Genomic DNA, 18,978 nt, shown 5'->3' with positions numbered 1-18,978 from the left:
CCCCCCCGCCTCTGGGATGTTGACTGAACGCACTTAGCCAACAAATGGCAAAAACTGCTCTCAGGCGGAACCTTCCGAATGTCTGTTCCTGAAGATTTCTTTTCCTTGAGAAGGTTCTGTCCCGGGCATGGGACCTGCGTCCCTAGGTCAGACGCTCAGAACCTAAATTGTGGGCCACCCTGTGGCTACCTTCTTGTGCGTCTGGAACTTCACGATTAAAATAAGATAGTCACTTCCCTTTGCCGGGGTAGCTAGCCCTCCTCTCTTTTAGAAGAGGAACCTCAAGGGACCTTTTCTTCCTGGCGCCTGGGATTTATTAGGATGAGCAGGCGTGTCTCTCAGAAACGGGCATCTCACCCATTTTCCAGAGGACGCGGATGAGGCTCGGGGAGGGAAGGGCAGGGTCTGAGACCAGTCCCAGGTCTTTCTGTCATGGCCCAGCCCCTGGGTGGTTTCAGGTGTGGATGACCTTGTGGAGATGCCACAGGGACAACTGTGGACACTCCTCCAACATCCCAGGGCCACCGGACATGGAGCCAAGCAGGGACCCGCCTGGAGCCTGGAGGCCGCACCCGAGGTCGGCCTCTCTTCACAATGCCAGGGGCCCACCTACCTCCACAGGGTCATTTCCGTTGGAGAGAATGTCCAGGAGGTCGGCTGAGGAGACAAAGTAGAACCTTGGGAAAGCAAGTCTTTTTGTCTCTAAATATTCGGCCAAGGCCTTTTCACACACGGCCAACCTTGGGGGAGGAAACAAGGCTGCTGAGTCCTGCTCGACAGAGGGTCTTTTTCAGCCCAACCTTCCACGCGCTAGACGGACAGCCCCAGAGACGCCCAGGCTGTTCACAGCCCCAGTTTGATTCAGATCTTCCACGCTTGTTCTCTGCCAGCCCCTGACCTGGTGGGTGTCCCCACGTATGATAGGGTATAGTTTAATCTCTGCAGTCAATGCTTCTTCTGAGGCTGAAGGCCCGCTCTGTGGCCGGCGTGGCAGGATGTGGCCTGAGAGCTCGCACTCTGAGGAAGGGGATGTGTTCACCCACAACCTGGGGCTTTCCCCGTCCTGGCCAGCAAGGGGTGCATGACTTGGGTTTCTGCCACAGTGAAGCCCCTCCCCTGGACGGTGTGGGACCCACCTCTTCCTCAGGTTCTCAAGTTTGTTATAGAGACCAGGTTTGTTGGTGGCTTCGACCACGTTGGGTGTTTTCACCGCCTCCTCCATCAAGGCCTGGGAAGAGAAAGGGACCGCCGCGGCATCGGGAGCCCTGTTTTCTCCAACGGAGCCATTTCCAAAAGTGCCCAGGCAGGAGCGAGAGAGCTGTGCTCACCTTGAACTCCTGGTCGATGTCATCAAAGCGTTTGGAGTCCTCCGGCAGCTGGGCGCAGATGTCTTTGGAACCAATGAAGATGCTCTCCAGGTGGCTCCAGGTTCTCTGGACCTCGAACCAGATGGAGATGACTGAGTCCGCAGCGGACAGCTTCTGCTGCCAGCTCGTCACCTCCTTCAGGAAGTGGGACAGGTACTTGGACATCATCAGGTTCTGCAGCTGCACCTGGCTGTCCTCCAGCATCTCCACCAGCACCTCATCCGACTTGAGCATCATGGTGCCTGTCCGCGGGTGCCGTTTGTGCTCAAACTCCATGGTGGACCAGGTACTATCCAGGGTTTTCAGCACCTTTTGGGGGAACAGAAATCGGGTCAGCAAGTGTCTGGCATGAGGGGCTGAAAAGGACCCAGAGTTTCCTAGAACATGGAAGGAACCCCTTCAGAAAGGAGGCGCTTTTCAGAAAGCCAAAATGTTCATGCCGATGTTATTTACAATGGCCAACAGATGGAAACAACCCAAATGCCCCTCAATGGATGAACAGATCAACAAAATGTGGTGTATTCATATAATGGAATATAATTTGGCCACATACAAAAGAACGAAGCAAAGGCACATGCTACAACATGAAGGAAGCTTGAAAACATGCTTTAGTGAAAGAAGCCAGACACTGAAGCCCACATATTATACGTTTCCATTTATATGAAATGTCCAGAAAAGGCAAACCTATAGAAACAGAAAGTGGGTTAGTGGTTGCTTAGAGCTGGGGTGGGGGGTATGAGAAGATGGGGGGTCACAGCTAAAGCGTCTGGGTGTCATTGCTTTCTGAGGAGATGAAAGTGTTCTAAAATTGACTAATTCTAATATGTGATGGTTGCACATATCTGTAAATATGCTAAAAGCCATTGAATTGTATACTTTATTTATTTTTTTTCGGTACGCGGGCCTCTCCCGTTGCGGAGCACAGGCTCCGGACGCGGAGGCTCAGCGGCCATGGCTCACGGGCCCAGCTGCTCCGCGGCATGTGGGAACTTCCCGGACTGGGGCACAAACCCGTCTCCTGCATCGGCAGGGGGACTCTCAACCACTGCGCCACCAGGGAAGCCCGAATTGTACACTTTAAATGGGTGAATGGTATGGTATGTGATTTAGAGCTCAAAAAGTTTGTTAAAAAAAAGAAAGCCAAAATGTGACAATTCAAACTCAGAAAACAGGTGAGGAGAGAGGTTTGAATTGCAAAGGAGTCATCCAGAGTTTCCATGTGTCCTGGAACTGCCCCAGGTCCTGGCTGATGGCCTGCCCTCCTGCCCCCACCCCCCCTTCAGCTTCTCAGAAGGTAGAGGCAGGATGGACCACAAATGAGGGTGCTTCGTAGGAGAGGAGTTCAGTAGGGTTAGGCAGGTGGGTCGGGTTCAGCATCATCCCCTACAAAACGCACTTTGCTGTCAACAAAGGATACCTTTTCCATGCCAGACTCTTTCACAGCCTTGTCTACGACGTTTTGGACCTCGTCTTCGTATTTATGGAGGTTCAGCTGGAGTAAATCCGCCAGGGTGGTCTCATCTGACATTTCAAATTTCACCTACGGGGGGGGGAAAAAAAAGAGGCACATTCCACGTAAGGTCACATGTTCTCCAGTTGAGGGACAGCTTTGTCCTTCACGGAGAGGCAGGCGAGGGAGGAGCCCAGGCCATGGCGGGGTCACTGGAAGCTCCGTGACTTGGGCAGTCACTTCTCCAGGCCTCGTCTCTCCTCCCTGTAAAACTGGTAACAGCAGAGTCCACTGATAGGGGACTGAATAGCGTCTCCCCCAAATTCATGTCCACCTGGACCTCAGAATGTGACCTTATTTGGAAATAGAGTCTTTGCAGCTGTTAAGGATCTTGAGATGAAATCGTCCTGGATCAACTGCACGGAACCTAAATCCCACGACAGGTGTTTTCATCAGAGAAAGGGGAGGGAGATTTGAAATGCAGAAGAGCCCACGTGACCACTGAGGCAGGGATTGGAGGGATGCGGCCACAAGCCAAGGATCGCCTGGGGCCACCGGAAGCTGGAAGAGGCAGGGAAGGGCCCTCGCCTAGACTGCCAGAGGGATCACGGTCCTGCCCGACACCTTGATTTCAGGTTTTTGGCCTCCAGAGCCAGGGAAGAGTACACTTCTGTGGTTTTAAGCCCCCCGTGGTGTGGGGCTTTGTTACAGCAGTCGCAGGACCTGATCCACCACCTCAGGAAGCTGCCATGTTAGTAACAGTTGTGGCCAAGTCACAGGTACTATTACTCCAGTAACAATACCAGGTGTTTTCATGGTGTCACCCAGTCCTCAAATCCTTCTCGCTGTCACATAGACAGACGTTTCCAGACCCCGATTCCAAGCCTGCCATGGAAACTGGTTTAACCAAGTGATGGAATCGAGTGTCTCTCAATCATGGCTGGAAAAATACCTGCCCGGGTCTCAACAGTCCTCGGTGATGCCCAATTCCTGGGACGTTTTAGTTGCTTGTTGATCACCGCCCGGGGGTCTCCCCAGGCCCTGGATGGGGTACACGAGCCTGCTGGCCAGTGGTCTCAGCACTCAGGATAACCCTTCTGCTCGTCTGTTTCTCCCCGCCAGGGCCCAGGCCACATCCCGTGTGCTCCTGAAGCCGTTCCTGCCCTTCCCTCGCCATGGAGGTGACTGTCGACTCTACGCTCCTAGAACCACCCCTGAGCATCCCATTCGGCATCCCAAACACCGTGGCCCACGCTGTTCTTTCTTCCTTTGCTTCCCTGAGAGCAGGGCCCGTGTTCTGTCTCTCTGCATCCTTGGCATCTACGTGGGGCCTCTGCAGAGTAGCCATTCCACAGAGTTTTGTTCAATGTTTGCTGACGGTGGGGATGTTCCTGTTTGCCTTCTGTGAGTGTCAAGGCCAGTGACCCCCCACTGGGGGATATCCCTGGGAAAATCTGGGTGCTAGGACTCTGCGTTCCTGTGGCGCATGGGGGACCCGGGGAGCTATTCCTCCGCCCCAAACTTCCTGAGCCCCGGGGACATTCACCTTACAACCAGAACTGGCCGCATAATTTGAGGGGCCTGGTGCAAATGAAAATGATGGGGTCCCTTGTTAAAAAATTATTAAGGACTTCAACATGGTGACAGCAGAGCATCCAACCCAGAGCGGGGCCCCTCTGAGCGCAGAGCCCGAGCATGCCCAAAGCCGGCTTTATCAGCGTCAGCCCCGCCCATCCTGTAGCGAGTCCCCAAGGAGCAGCGCCCTCCTCCCCCGAGGCGCAGTACCTGGGTGGCCTGCATGAGCTGCTGCCAGTGGCGGTTCCGGATGGCGGGGTTCTGCAGCTCACTCACGGCGCGCAGCGATGCAATCATGTTCTTCACGGTGCTGTCCAGCCCCACGAAGGCATCCCAGCCCTTCACCTCCTTGTCCAGGGACCTCACATCCTTGGCGAACTTCTGGCAGTCTATGTCCATCCGTTCGACGTTGATGTGCTTCCACTTGGTGGTCTTCCAGTCACCGATGCTGGTGTTGACCTGAGATGGAAACTCTCACTGTCTCCTCTACTGGGGACACTTCAAGAAGGCACCTGTGCCACCTTCCTGCCATTGCTCTCAGGGAGCAAAATCCAATGAGTCTTGAGAACTAATGACAGAGCTTGGTAAAGTGGGTGGATACAAGGGGAAAAAAAACCAACAACCCAGTTCTATCATGAAAGATTCAACTTAAAAGTCAGCAGTTAAGAGATATTTTGGCAAAACGTGGGCCTTGTCACTGCTCACCAGGATCTAGTTCTGTCCCACTTCTTGGTGCAGCCACGTCAGTTGCCTCGACCAATGGAATGTGGGTGATGCCCGACACTTGGGGGCAGAAGCACTGGATTGCCAACGCCTGGCCCCCAGTTCCCTCCATCTGCCTGGCAATGGTGGATGCATGCACTGAGCTGCCCAAGGGTTACTTGGAACTGGAGTGTGGACTGCGTGAATGAGAAATACATGTCTGTGGTTAACTACACACAGTTTTTTGGGTTTTTTTTAGGGCTGTCTGTCACTGCAGAGTAACCTAGCTTATACTGACTGATTAAAAACACCAGAAGATATTTCACTCACGACAGGATGAAACAAGACACAAGAACTACTGGGGGACAACCCTACCAAGAGTGGAGACAGAACCCTGTGAAGCCACAGTCTTTAATTCAGGGTAGGCTGAGAACAGCTGTGAAGCTGGACGGGCTGGTCCTGGAGGGGGTCAGAGGTTGCTGAGACAGGCTTGGGGTGGAAAGACGCGGTCTTGACAGACATCCGTGTCAGATAAAGACAAACAATTGGGGTGTTTACAAGAGATTTACCTTGCAGATCCCAAGACTCGAAACCTTAATCCCCACAGGAATTGATGGCCCTTTCTGGTGGGTTTAAGCTGCTCTGTATCCTGTTATCACAAAACTGGCCTGGCTAGTTTGTTTTGGAGAATTTTTCTTGCAAGACCCTGACCAGAAATGTTTATCGTTAGCTCCTGGGAAAAGTAACCTGTATTCTTGGGTCTGCGCTAAGTGTTGTTTATCGAGGGAAAGTGCAGCATCCTGATGTGACTCCACCGACTGTTCAGTAATGTCGTTCATGCACAAGAGACTTGAATTCAGTGAATTGCGAAAAAAATAAAGCATCGAGAGGCATCGGTGGGTTCTCTCTCTCTGGGGGTGGTTGTGAGGTAGCCTGGGGGTCCAAAGATTTTTTCCCCCTCTCTGTGAGAAACAGGTGGATTCAGCATGGTCAGGATGAAGACATTTACAGCATTTCACTATGATGTAATTAAAAAAAATAAGACAACTGACAAGACAGAGCCTGCTCCTGGGTGGGGACAGTGAATATGGCTGTTAAGAGGGGAATTCTCCCCGGATTCGCTCATGGAGTAGATTTAACTCTAGCTACAGTCATAAGAGTTTTCTTTTGGAGGGAGGAGGATTTGTCAGAGACTCTGAAGTTCGTTCAAGAGCACAAGAGAGAAGAGCTAACACAGACTTAGAGAACGAACTTATGGTCACCAGGGAGAAAGAGCGGGGAGGGATAGATTGGGAGTTTGGGATTGACAGGTACACACTGCTGTATTTAAAATGGATATGTGTAGGGACTTCCCTGGTGGCGCAGTGGTTAAGAATCCGCCTGCCAATGCAGGGAACATGGATTTGAGCCCTGGTCGGGGAAGATCCCAAATGCTGCAGAGCAACTAAGCCCGTGAGCCACAAACTACTGAGCCTGTGCTCTAGAGCCCGAGAGGCACAACTACTGAGCCCAAGTGCTGTGAATACTGAAGCCTGCGCACCTAGAGCCTGTGCGCCGCAAGAAGAGAAGCCACCGCAATAAGAAGCCCGCGCACCGTAACAAAGAGTAGCCCCCGCTCGCCACAACTAGAGAAAGCCCGCGCACAGCAACAAAGATCCAACGCAGCCAAGAATAAATGTTAACAAAACAAATAAAATGGATACATGTAGATGTATGGCTGAGTCGCTTTGCTGTGTATCTGAAACTATCACAACATTGTTAATCGGCTATACTCCAATATAAAATAAAAAGTTTAAAAAAAGATAAATTGTATATGGAATAAATACTTTAATTTCTCTAAAAAAAAAAGATAACCAGGGACTTCCCTGGCGGTCCAGTGGTTGGGACTCTGTGCTTCCACTACAGGGGGCACGGGTTCAATCCCTGGTCGGGGAACTAAGATCCTGCATGCCTCGCGGCATGGCCGAAACAAATAAAATAAATAAACTTAAGCCATTATCTATAAAAAAAAAAAAAAAAAAAAGATAACCAGCAAGGAGCTACTGTCTAGCACAGGGAACTCCTCTCCATACTCTGTGATAAATGGGAAAAGAATATGAAAAAGAATAGATGCATGTATGTGTATAACTGAACCACTTTGCTGTACACCTGAAACTAACACAACTAACACAACACTTGATTGACTACACTCCAACACAAAATGAAATAAAAAATAAAAAGAGAGAAGAGCTAAAATATCTCTGGAAATACAGGAGCCAAGAGGTGAGACTGGGGAGCAAACACGTGCACATCCGCTGCAGACACACAGCCTTGATACCAGGAGCAGTGAGGCTTCCTACTCTTGTTTTTGCCTCCATCAACCATCAGAGGCGGCTGTTACGGAAGGATAACGGGAGCGCCCCCTCTTGGTGCTGGGATGCTGCCCGTGGAGCCCCCCCCCAATCCCGCCCCCTGAGGCTTGGCGCCCCCCCTCACCATGATGATCATGTCCCAGAGCTCCTTCAGCTGGCGGACCTCTTTGTGACAAGCCTTGAGTTGCTTGTAGTCTGGCACTGTGACCTCGAACAGGCTCCCGGATTTGCACAGAGCCTCCATGACACCCTCCATGGCCGCGATACTCTTTTGTTGCTGGGGGCATGCAGAAGCCGGTGAACAGGGTGCCGGCACTCGGTGGAGCCTTCCCCGTCTCCCCCGCCACGTCCCCGTGAAGCCCAGAGCCAACACCACGCACACAGGGTGGCGGCAAACTTTCCAGCTGGGAGGGCAGCGGCCTCCCCGCCCGCCCCCAGCTTCTCCTCTGATGGGAGGGTGGGTCATCTCGGCGAGCTCAGGTGTGAGGACTGACTCTTAATGGACGTTGCATGAACGCCAGACTTCCTCCTAACATTTTCTGACTTCCCAGAACCTCCCCCATTCTCTCACTGTATATATTTGTATTGTATTAAAATGTATATAAGTAATGCTCGATTGCTTTGAAAACTAGAAAAATCTAGATAAGCAATGAGGAGGAAAAAAAGATTCGTCCTGAGCCACACAACTAAGTGCGGGCAGCTGCGAAAGCTTTGGAGTGTGCACCATGCTTGACTGGGTACACAGGGGCGTCCCGAGTGTGTGCACCCTGCCTTGCAGGCCTCTCTCACCATGGACATGGTTCCTAAACAGACTTGACAGGGGAGCTCTTCAAAGAACCTAGCCTGCGTCCACGGCTAAGTGCTCGGGGGGCTCGAAGGAGAGAATGGTGGCGTCTATACTGTGGACTGGGGGCGTGACTGAGAAAATGCCCATGGAGAGAGGGCAGGATCTTGGCCTCTGGGAAGGGTGGGCTTCGAGGCTGAGCAGGGGAAAGAGCAGAGGCTCGGGGGAGGGAAACTGTGGGGTGGCCCTAAAGGACATCTTGGGGTGCCCTTGCGCTCACGCCTGTGGTACTGCAGAGTGTGGTCGAGGTGTGGGCTGGGGCCTGGGCACAGTGGGGGCTGAACACTGTGCCGGGAGCATTGCGGTGCCCCCCTGTGCTCCTGGGGGCCCCCCAGGCCCCATGTACCCCAGACGCCCCTGCCAGGTGGAAGTCCATGGGGCCTGAGCCTGAATGGGCCGCCAGGTCCGGGGCCATGGAGCTTGCACGTTGGACACTGACCATGAACTTGGGCAGTGGGAACCAGGGGACACAGGTGAGGCTTGGCCACCAGCTGCACGTGGCGAGTCAGGGAGAAGGTGGCGCCAGGGAGCGGGGTGAGTGCAAAGCCCGAGGGGACGGCAAACTGCTGAACGTGGGGACCTAGGAGAGGGAGGGAGCTGAGCCGCAGGGTGGGTTTGTGAGGCTCGTAGGACATTCAAATGTGCACACACACGTGTACGGCCCCGTGCCCAGTCCCATCAAGGCCATGTTTCTGGGCTCATGAGAATGACAGCTTGAGGAAGGATGAGAAAGCGTCAGGGTCCCCAGAGTTACTACCCCACCTCCTCCTTGAGCAGAAGTACCTTATTGAGGGACCTGTAGGGGTTGGGGTCGCTGAAGCTGAACGGGGCTTCTTGCTTGAACTTTTCTCTGAACTCGTGCTGCTTGAGCTGCAGGAGGACCACGTGGAAGCCATCAGGCTCCCGCCCCAGGGCCCAGCTGCGGTGCATGCTGCGCCCCGCCCCGCCCTCTGAGGCCGTGGTACCTCGAACTGCTGGCACTTCCGTCGCAGGATGCTGACCTCGTTCGCCTGCAAGGGTGCCACGTTCTGCTTCACCTGGATGGCCAGCTTCTTGGTGTTGGTCCACTGCTCCGGCAGTTCCTACACAGGCAAAGGCCAAGGACCACTCCTTTTCCTGCTCTTTTTAAAATTTTCTACTGTGAAATAATTACAGACTCAGGGGGAGTTGCAAAAATAGCACAGAGAGTCCTGTGTGCCCGCCCCCAGCCTCCCCTGGTGGTGGCATCTCACAAAGCGGAGCCTCGATACCCAAACCGGCATCCGACACTGGGGCGTTTCTGTTAGCAGGTGATGAAACTTGTCGGTTTTCACCCTGTGTTTTAAGCTGAATCCATGTGTGCGTGTGTTGTGTGCATGCATGCACGTGTGTGTGTGTGTGTGTGAGTGCATGCGTCGTGGGCGTGTGCAGTCCTAGGCAATTTTACCTCATGTATAGATTCCCATAACCCCCGCCGTGATCCACATACCTTGCTGTCCATCACGGTGAGGGAACTGTCTAGTGTTACCTCCTTGTACCTGCACCCAGCACCGCCCCCTGCCCCAACCTGGGCAGCCACTAGCCTGTCCTCCGTTTCTACGACTTTTGTCATGGCAAGAATGGCTTTAGCACTCAGACGAATTTTTGTATTTTCCAAGTTCTCCACACGGGCAAATATTGTACTTATTATAAAATATTTTAAAGAAAAAAATCCCTGCCCCCAAATTCTTTACCCACAAATAGACATTGTTTCACATTCTCCTACGATTAACTAACAGTCTTTTGGCAGCGACACACCTCAAATGTTTGTCAGAATTTTTATCTCACCACTCGCCCTGTCCATAGCCCTGGAGCCACTGGGGCCCGGCCACAAACGCTTCGAATCCTGGTCCTTAGTTGAGCCCCGGGCGGGGCAGCTGGGGCAAAACACAACGTGCTCTGAAGCAGGGCCTGGGCAGCATGAGATCACTGCGGAGATCACAGCGGCCACCGACACACAATCGACACACAATCCTGTCACCCCTGTGCTGTGGGGTCTCGGGCACTGGCTGGAGTTAGTGCCTCCCGGCAGGGGGAGTCACACCTGTTTGACCAGTCCCAGAGCCCGGGCAGAGAAGGGGGGGCAGGCAGCCAGGTCTGGGAGGAGACAAACTCCAGGGGGGTGGCTGGGCCGTGGCTTTAGGCACTACCACCGCCCCAGCCCAGCTGCACATACAGCTGCTCTGACAGCGACAGCTGACGCTCTGCGAATTAGCTGTAAAGCACTGGGGCTTTTGGAAGTCCCCTTCAGCCTCCCTGCTGTGGCCCACCTGTCCCACGTGGGGCCGCGGCCAGCTGTGGGCCTTCTGGGTTGGGGGATTCCCAGAGCAGCTGCCTCACTGCCCTACTGGGGCGCCCTCACCCCGTCAGGTCTCTGCTGACCCCACTCTTGGTCCCCCATCCCTGGTCCCCCATCCCTCGTGCCCAGGCTCCTACTGCGCTCAGGAGGAGGTGTGGGACTTGAAGGCACTGAAACTCCAATCAAATGGAAGAGCTACTGCCCCCACCCCTGGAGGCCGCCTCACTGTCCCCTCGTCTCCAGAGAGCCCTGTCCTTCCACCCTGCCATTCCACGGGGACCCCATGTCTAGAAGAGGAGGTCTAGCCTGCAGGCTCCGGGTCATAAGAGCCCGGCCTCCTCTAGCCCTGCCCGCAGCTCCAGCTCCCCCAGCGGGGGCTCCCCAGGCCTGTTTACCTGAAGCTTCACGTGCATCTCCTCGGGCATCTCCTCCCCATAGGACGTGAGCACCTCGACGGTCTGCTTCAGGGGCTCAAACATGTTGTCGGTGGCCGTCTGCCTCTCCTTGACCTTCATCAGATGCCCCATCACCTCCACGAGGCTGTCATAATCCCCCTCCTTGAGAGGTTTCATCAAGCCCGCCCTGGAGACTTTCATGAAGGCTTCTAGGTCTGCGAGGCTGGTGGGCGAGAGGCCGCCTGTGATGGGTGCCTGCCCAGCACCCCCGTGCCTCACCGGCTCGACTGGTCGGCTAGTCCCGCATGGAGCCACGTCTCAGGGCAGCCTTTGCTGGGCCTCCCGGACAGAAGAGCTGGATTACACGCTCTCCTGGCTCCACGCCCCTCCCGGCCCCGACCCCACCTGTAACTGCACAGGTACCACCTGCACGTTTCACGCCAGGCTTCCCTGCCCGACTCAGGGCTCCTGCAGGGCTCCTTGGCATCTGTTGCCCAGACACGGTAAGTGCTCAGTAAAGAAGCAATGACCGAGGGGCCAGGGCCTCCACGCCCTGCCAGGTGACACCTTCCTGCTGGGACCCACCCTCCGTGGGGCTGCTGGCCTCTGAGCCTGACCTTCACCCCAACACCCACCCGGTTTGGGGGAGGAGGTGTCCAACTGACACTTCATGAAGGCTGCCTGCAGGTGCCCCTCACACATGGCTCTCTGGGGCATGATCAATGTCAGGCCAGCGGTCCTGGTGCCCACCTGTTGACCACGTGGTTGCTCAGGTGCTGCTTGAACATGAGGCTCCAGCGCTTGATGGTGTTGAGAAGGGCCTGCTTGAAGGGGCGGCAGTCACACTGCAGCCAGCCGTTGAACACCTTGGTGTTCTCGCACTGGGACACCTCCTCATACAGCTGCTCATAGGAGTTGATCTGGAAGAGACACAACCCCGTTCACCTGTCGGGCTGCCGGGGCCAGGGGTTGGGGCCAGCACAGCACATGTGTGTCGGGGAGGCCCTTACGAGGCACTAGTTTCCTTCTCCCAGCACCCCCGGGGTGCCCTGCGGCCCAGCAGTCTATCCCCGACATGGGACAGCCTGTCAAAAAGGGACGTCATCAAGCAAGGCCAGCAGGGCTTCTGAAAAGAGGAGGCTGAAAGTTTCAAGGGGTGAATGGGGTCCCGGGCGCCCATGGGGCATCCCTTAACTCTCTATGCTACTGCATGTCCTTGGGCTCTCAAGCTCCATCAGCCAGCTGTCCCCCCACCCCATGTGCATCTCCCCTGTGGCTGGGTCACCCTCACTGAGCTTCAGGAAAAGAGGTGAAGTTTTGTAAATTCGCTATGTTTTCTCATGTCCTATATCCTGGTTTTTTTGGCTGCACTGCACGTCTTGCGGGATCGTAGTTCCCTGACTAGAGATCGAACCCAGGCTATGGCAGTGAAAGCTCTGAGTCCTAACCATCAGACTGCCAGGGAATTCCCATCATGCTCTATATTACTGATGCTCTGGTACTGGGGGCCTCGCTGACCCTGGAGGGACTGCCCCTGCCCCCTGGCTAAGTCCTAGAGACAGCAGACAACCCCCAGGACCACACCTTTCATATGCAAACAACCAACCAGAGCTCACAACCCAACACCTCCTCTATGGGGCTCTCACACTCCAGGCCACTGTCCACCTGCCTTAATCACCCCAGGGCCAGGTTCCTGACAACCCGGGACAGCCAGTATGCCCCTGAATCACTGAAATGATTCAAACTAGCCCATCCTAAGCCTGCTTGCCCCGCCTTGCCCATTCTTCCCCATGAAGACCACAGTTTAGGCTCTCAGCCACGCTTTCCCCTCATTCCCTCAGCCTCCTGCCCGACACTGGTGCCTCCCCACGTGGCCCTACGTGGCCCTGCATGGCATGGAGTGCCCCCCTCCTCTTGGGAGCCGTGAGTCACAACCTCTCTTTTCACAGCAGGTGTCTGCTGACCTGTTGGTCTCTCCATACTTGAATTATAATAAAACTTACATTTAAAAAATGTTCACCCTGGACTTCCGTGGTGGCGCAGTGGTTAAGAATCTGCGTGCCAATTCAGAGGACATAGGTTTGATCTCTGGTCCGGGAAGATCCCACATGCCGTGGAGCAACTAAGCCCATGCGCCACAGCTACTGAGCCTGCGCTCTAGAGTCCGCGAGCCACAACTACTGAGCCTGAGTGCCACAACTACTGAAGCCCACGAGCCTAGAGCCCGTGCTCCACAACAAAGAGAAGCCACCGCAATAAGCCCATGCACCACAACGAAGAGCAGCCCCAGCTCACCGCAACTAGAGAAAGCCCGCATGCAGCAACGAAGACCCAACGCAGCCATAAATAAATAAATAAATAATAAATAAATAAATGTAAAAAAAATGTTCACCCAAGTTTTAAATCAAGTCCAGTGCCCTTCCACAGCAGGGATTCTGGAGGTGAGGAAGCCGGTGGGTGAGGTTCACACACACCTGCTGCTGGAACTCGGCGAGGGTAGGCGGCATCTTGGGGAGGGTCTCCTCTGCCTGGGGGTCCCAGTCCTCCGGGCTGATGGCACGCCCATAGATGAGGAAGCTCTTCATGACCTCCTGGGGGTCGTCCATCCACAGGTAGGCGTAGCGCTCGAAGGAGTCCTGGTACTCCTCAGCCTCCTTTATAGCGCTGATGACCAGGTTGGACAGCTCCTCCCGCATCTCTGTGAGGTTGGTCATGTCTTCCAGGTCGGTCTGCGAGGGGCAGGAGGGGCGCAGATGGGGGAGCGCTTTGCCCGTGGTCTCCCCACCCTGGAGAGCGGCTCCCTGTTGGTCCAAGTGTGGCTAACCTCTCAAGATGGGACGCGGGGGCATCTGCAAACAGTGTTTGCAATGTTCTCCCGTGAGAAGATACACTGGACGTGACTTTTGCCAGGCAAACCCCAGGACGACTCACACGTGGCTTCATTCATTAAGTAGTTACTCAGAATCTGCTGTGTGCACGCAGGGGGAGGGGGCCCTAGGAGTGTCGACAGGGCTCATGGGGATGTAGACAGCCCAGGAGTGGGGTCAGATGTTCGACAAAAAAATCACAGGAACGAGACATCATGACTCTGACCCTTGCATTCAGGTGTAACAGGGAGGAGGTTGGGGAACGCTCCCTGGGGAAGTGACCATTGGTCTGAGAGCTGATGGACTCTAGGTAAAGAGCAAGAGTAGCAACACAGCACGTGCAAAGGCCCTGTGCTGGGAGGGAAGCAGATGTGTGAGGACCTGAGTGGAGACCACATGATGGCCGGAGTAGGAGCATGGGAGGCCCGGGCTGGACAGGATGTTCTGAGTTTCAAGTGACAGAAAACCCAACCCAAATTGGTGTTAGTGAAAAGGCAGCGATTGCCTTATGTAACTGGAGAATCTCAAGGTGGAGGGTGTGTATTAACCATGTTTTTAAAATTTCCTGTATCTTAAGAAGCTTTGGCATCTTAAAAAATCTTGCTGGCTGGGGAGAGACTGCCCCTCGCAGGGCCAGCCAATTCTAAGAGAGCAAAGGGCTGGGGTGGGAGCGCAGCCAATCCTGCAACCGCCTACTTTATCTAACTAACCCTCACACTCCAAGCCCATGATCCCCCTGCCTCATCACCCAGGGCCAGGTACCAGATAACTAGAGACGACCCCCATAGCCCTGAGCCGCTGATGTGCAGGCTGGCTGGCCCCGAGCTGCTTCCCTGGTCCTGGCTTGCCTTCCCGCAGAAACCCCAGCAAAGCCTCTGGCCTGGCCTTTGCCCTCCGTCCTGCTTCTGCTTTCTGACCAAACCTGCTGCCTCCCCCGAGACCCTGAGTAGCCAGCCGTGCTGCTCCTTTCCAGGGGAACTGTGAGTGACGTTAACGTTTTCTGTCAATGGCACTGACCGCTCCATGTTGTCACTCGGTCACTTCTGTAAATTAGAATCTCATGGATACAAATAAGACCGGAGCGGGGCGTGCACAGCCTGGGGTATGGCCTGATCACCGGGACCCTTATTCTGCTTTGTTCTGTCCTGTTCATCATGCCAAGCCCCTCAGGACCCCGGGGTGGGTGCAGGAGCCCCGGATGCGCATCCTGTCAGATTCTGGAGCACACATGGGAGTCCAGCTCTGTGTGGGGTGTATTCTTGAGCTGACCACTGGTGGCATAGTTCACTTTATTCTGAGCTGTGGGACAGCTTGCTGCGTGCATTTGGGCCAGAAATACCACCTTTTTGGGGCTCAGGAATCCTCAAGCCATTTTCTCTGCCTGGAAACCCCCTTCCACCCTTCAAGGCTCAGAACGCGCGTCAGCTCGTTCTGGGAAGCTGTCCTTGACCTTGCCAGGTATTTCCTCATGTCCTCACATCACTACGTTCACTCACACATGCACACGTATGCACACATACCTCTGTCCCTAATAGCACAGAGCATCTTGCTGTAAATATTTGTTATTACAAATAATATGCGCCCATTATCAAAAAGTTCAATTGAGGCAGAAGCATATAAAATAAAAAGCTCCCTTGGCATCCCCTGTCCTCCTACCATCCTCACCCCCATCCTGTTTCCCAGAAGCAAGCACTCTTAACAGTTTGGAGTGTATCCATAGGAGAGCAGGCTTTTGTTTTGTTTAAACGAATGAAATCACATTCTAAACATTGTTCCACAACTTAAACACTTAATAACAAACGTGTCACGAGCAGCTTTCCATCCCGGGCTCCCTTTTGGGACTCATCCGGATGCCTTTGTCTGGATGGGCCGGAATCTACTGAAGGACACCTGTATTTGATGGTCATTCAGGTCTTTTCCAATTTTTGTTTAACTGCCCCACAAACCATGCTCCGACAAACACACCTTCTCAGACCTCCCTTTGGCGGGGGGTGGGGCTGAATTTCCCCACGCCTTTGCAACCCCAGGATCTGATCTGGCTGCATTTTACGTGTCAGATGCACATTAGGTGTTTAATGCATTCAGAGCAAATGGGTGCGGAAGCCCATGCAAGGCGCATTTGTCAAAGAGCCCGCGTGCTCAGAGGATCACAGGGTTTAAATTACGGGAGGGAGTGAAATACCAGTGAGGGTGGGGATGCACACCTGGCGTCTTATTGGGGGTGGGGAGGCGTCAGGGGAATGAAAACCAGGTCGACCGAGGACAAGCCGCTCTGGGGAGAGAGATGGGATCTCAGGAGTGGAGAGAGAAATCCGGGCCACCGTCCTGGGGAACCCGATGGAATGGAAGCCTCTGGGCTCCTCTTCACATTCAGGACCCATTAGGGGTAGCAGTTGGTGGCAGGTAAAGGGGTGGGGCCATACCAAGCCCAGACTGACCTTGTAGTTCATCCTGCCCTTGGCCAGCCTGGGGATGAGCTTGGCTGCATTGTAGATGTCAGTGACCAGGCTCCCGATCAGTGCCAGGAAGCCTTGGTCCCCGCCCACCTCCAGGGATGGACTGAAGACCAGCCCATCCTCGTCCAGCTCCATGCGGACCTCAAACAGCGGTGCGATGCTCTCCTGAAACACAGGCCGTCATGGTTTGGTCAAAGCCTTGCCCTCGGCTGAACCATTTTCAGTGCCCGGATGTTCACCCCAGCACCAGACAAGGTATATGGCTAACTCATGCTGGCTGGGGCCACTGCAGAGAACACACTTCCTGAGGGCCCTTGAGCGAGAACTACACAACAAAATGCAACGCCATCGGGCCAAATGCAGGTTGGGTGTCCAGGGCGGGATACAGCAGTGATCGTCAGTGCTGAGGAGAGCCGTTACCTCCGTTCAAAGCCCATATCTGCTACTGTCTAGCTGTGTGGCCTTGGGCAAGACCCTCGGCTTCCCAGTTTCCCCAAATATACAAAATGAGTACAGCTGCTTTATAGAACAGAGGCAATCACTGTCCCCATCTCTTTGGGTTACCGTGAGGACTAGAGGGATGGCTAACACACAGAGCGCGTGGGGTGGTGGCTGTCTCAGGTGTGTCAGCAGCTGTGGCCACAGTGCTCAGTGGGGCAGGGAGTGTCACAGACAGGCAGGATGGTCTCCGCTGAGCTCCAGAAAGGACAAGCCCTCATGTCCCTTGGAGGTTCTGTTTCTAAAGCACACACGCCATAACCCTGTCTATTCCCTCTTGTGAGAATCCCTCTTGTGAGGCTGCGAGGCTGAGGTGCAGCCTTATGTGTAAGGGGACAGGGTAGAGGCTCGCCCAACATACCGGCGAGTCTCAAAGTGCGGGCCAAAGCCCGCGGGTGGCCTCGGGACCTGCTCTACAGCCACTGATCTTCCTCCAAACGTAGTCCCATGCTGGCCCTGTGGGTGGCTGGCTTGAGAGACCCCTGGCTCTATGACTGAGGAGGGGGGTGGTCTGCACTAGTGCCTGAGTGAGTTGCTAAGTGGGAGAGGTCAGTTGTCACAAACTCAGGGGACCAGACTTTTCTAAAGCCTCTGACTCAGGGGTCCGCTCTCGCTGCTTGGCCACTTGCAAATACGGGGACTCCCTGGGATTTTCTGAGGATGCTTTGTTATCAGGGTCTCATCATGCTTCTGATTCTGACTCTCCACTCTTTGTAGTGATAAATTAGTTTATAAGTTTACTATAAATTAGCTACCTTCATCGGTGATACCGTGTCACTGTGCCTTGCTTGGTGAGACTTAACGGTTGGTAATGCCGACTACTTTCATCAACGGAATCTGGGGTCTGTGATTTTCTGGTGACAACCGCCCTCTGCAGCTTGTGTAAGGGCATCTCACTGCAGTGCCCACCATCCTTTCCTGCAGGTAGGCTTGTGGGGAGAGAGTGTCTTTCATCTTGCCCTCCTGGCAGTATTCAAAGTCACTTAGGAACCATTGTAGTGCAAAGGACATGGGCAGGGAATAGCTCTTGGAGAACAGGCTGGGATGCAATTAACCAGCAAATCCACTGTGCTGACCTGGTTTAAGCTTCTACTCAATTCAGCAGAGGGTTGAGCGGGCTGGTGGCTGGTGTTGCCGATAGGAGGGCACCTCCCACCCCCAATCGGCATAAGGAGGGGGCAGAGGTACCTGCTTTTCCTCACCTGGCAGCAGCATAGGACAACTCAGATCTCTGTAGGTGTTCTATAGCCCACTTATGCTGCAGCATATTTAAGGACCAGATGTCCTGAGCACCTGGGACTGAGCAGGGTCCCGGGACGCAGGACTTTCAGGTTTAAAATCGGGACGAGTTGGTCACCCTGGGAAGACTTTAGTAAGTCTGTTCATTTGTAACATGACAGTCTGTTCTTTCATCAGGAAACCACAGATTATAGATTCCAGCATAAACCTTTCTCATATTTATAATATAATACACATATATGTATATGCATATATATATCTCACATTTGTAACTTACATCTACAACCATGTTGTCCATTAGGTGATTTAGAGACTTGCGAATGAAATGGTCAAATTCATCCAAGACCATGCTGTCAATGTAGTTGACATAATCCTTCCAGGACTGGCTCATCGTATTCGCTCTGAAGAGTTCTGCATTTTCCTGCAAACGGAACCACATGGCTGGCTGTCGTTTCACTGGTCCACCTGTTCCCTCTTTAGGCAATTTATTCAACAATTCCCTGGGCTACCCTCATCCTTGTTCACACCCTCCACACACAGGGGTCTGCTTTTGGCTTCTTGAACCGTCCAGGCTCTTCCTGCAGGCTGCTCCCTCCCACTCATGCCAGGTGTGGCTCCTTCTCATCTTTTAGGTTTCAGGTCAAATGTCAGCTCCTCGCAAAGGCCCTTCGTGACCACCCCCCTTTCATCTCAGGTTTGTTTCCTGTCCCTGCCGCCCGACCTGTGTTCCCTCTAGCAATTTGTTATTTGTGCCTGTGATGGCACAGATGACAATTCTGAATTATTTTGTCTTTGGTCTGTACCTCCCCTTGATGCCAAGCATCACGAGGACAGGGATTGACTGTCCTTTCCACCATTATACCTCCAGCACTAAGTAGTATGCCTGGAACAGAACAGGAGCTGGTGGGTGGGGGGGT

The 18,978-nt window shown here is 54.0% G+C and overlaps 1 protein-coding gene across 1 annotated transcript in view; it reads right to left on the bottom strand.

The window, feature by feature from the left end:
- The window catches only part of DNAH17 (dynein axonemal heavy chain 17), a 115,481-nt gene that overhangs the window by 70,064 nt on the left and 26,439 nt on the right, over positions 1-18,978 (bottom strand). The window contains exons 17-29 of the mRNA XM_007462391.1: positions 18,339-18,482; positions 16,307-16,489; positions 13,476-13,730; positions 11,752-11,921; positions 11,002-11,224; positions 9,255-9,371; positions 9,073-9,159; positions 7,570-7,722; positions 4,603-4,851; positions 2,785-2,907; positions 1,329-1,676; positions 1,137-1,228; positions 614-740 (exon numbers count right to left, since the gene is read on the bottom strand). Coding sequence (XP_007462453.1) covers positions 614-740; positions 1,137-1,228; positions 1,329-1,676; positions 2,785-2,907; positions 4,603-4,851; positions 7,570-7,722; positions 9,073-9,159; positions 9,255-9,371; positions 11,002-11,224; positions 11,752-11,921; positions 13,476-13,730; positions 16,307-16,489; positions 18,339-18,482 — 2,271 coding nt within the window. The remainder of the gene's footprint in view (positions 1-613; positions 741-1,136; positions 1,229-1,328; positions 1,677-2,784; positions 2,908-4,602; positions 4,852-7,569; positions 7,723-9,072; positions 9,160-9,254; positions 9,372-11,001; positions 11,225-11,751; positions 11,922-13,475; positions 13,731-16,306; positions 16,490-18,338; positions 18,483-18,978) is intronic.

This window comes from Lipotes vexillifer, unplaced genomic scaffold, assembly GCF_000442215.2.
Source record: "Lipotes vexillifer unplaced genomic scaffold, Lipotes_vexillifer_v1.1 scaffold1691, whole genome shotgun sequence".
Classification (NCBI taxonomy): domain Eukaryota; kingdom Metazoa; phylum Chordata; class Mammalia; order Artiodactyla; family Lipotidae; genus Lipotes; species Lipotes vexillifer.
This window is presented reverse-complemented; position numbering and strand designations above follow the sequence as displayed.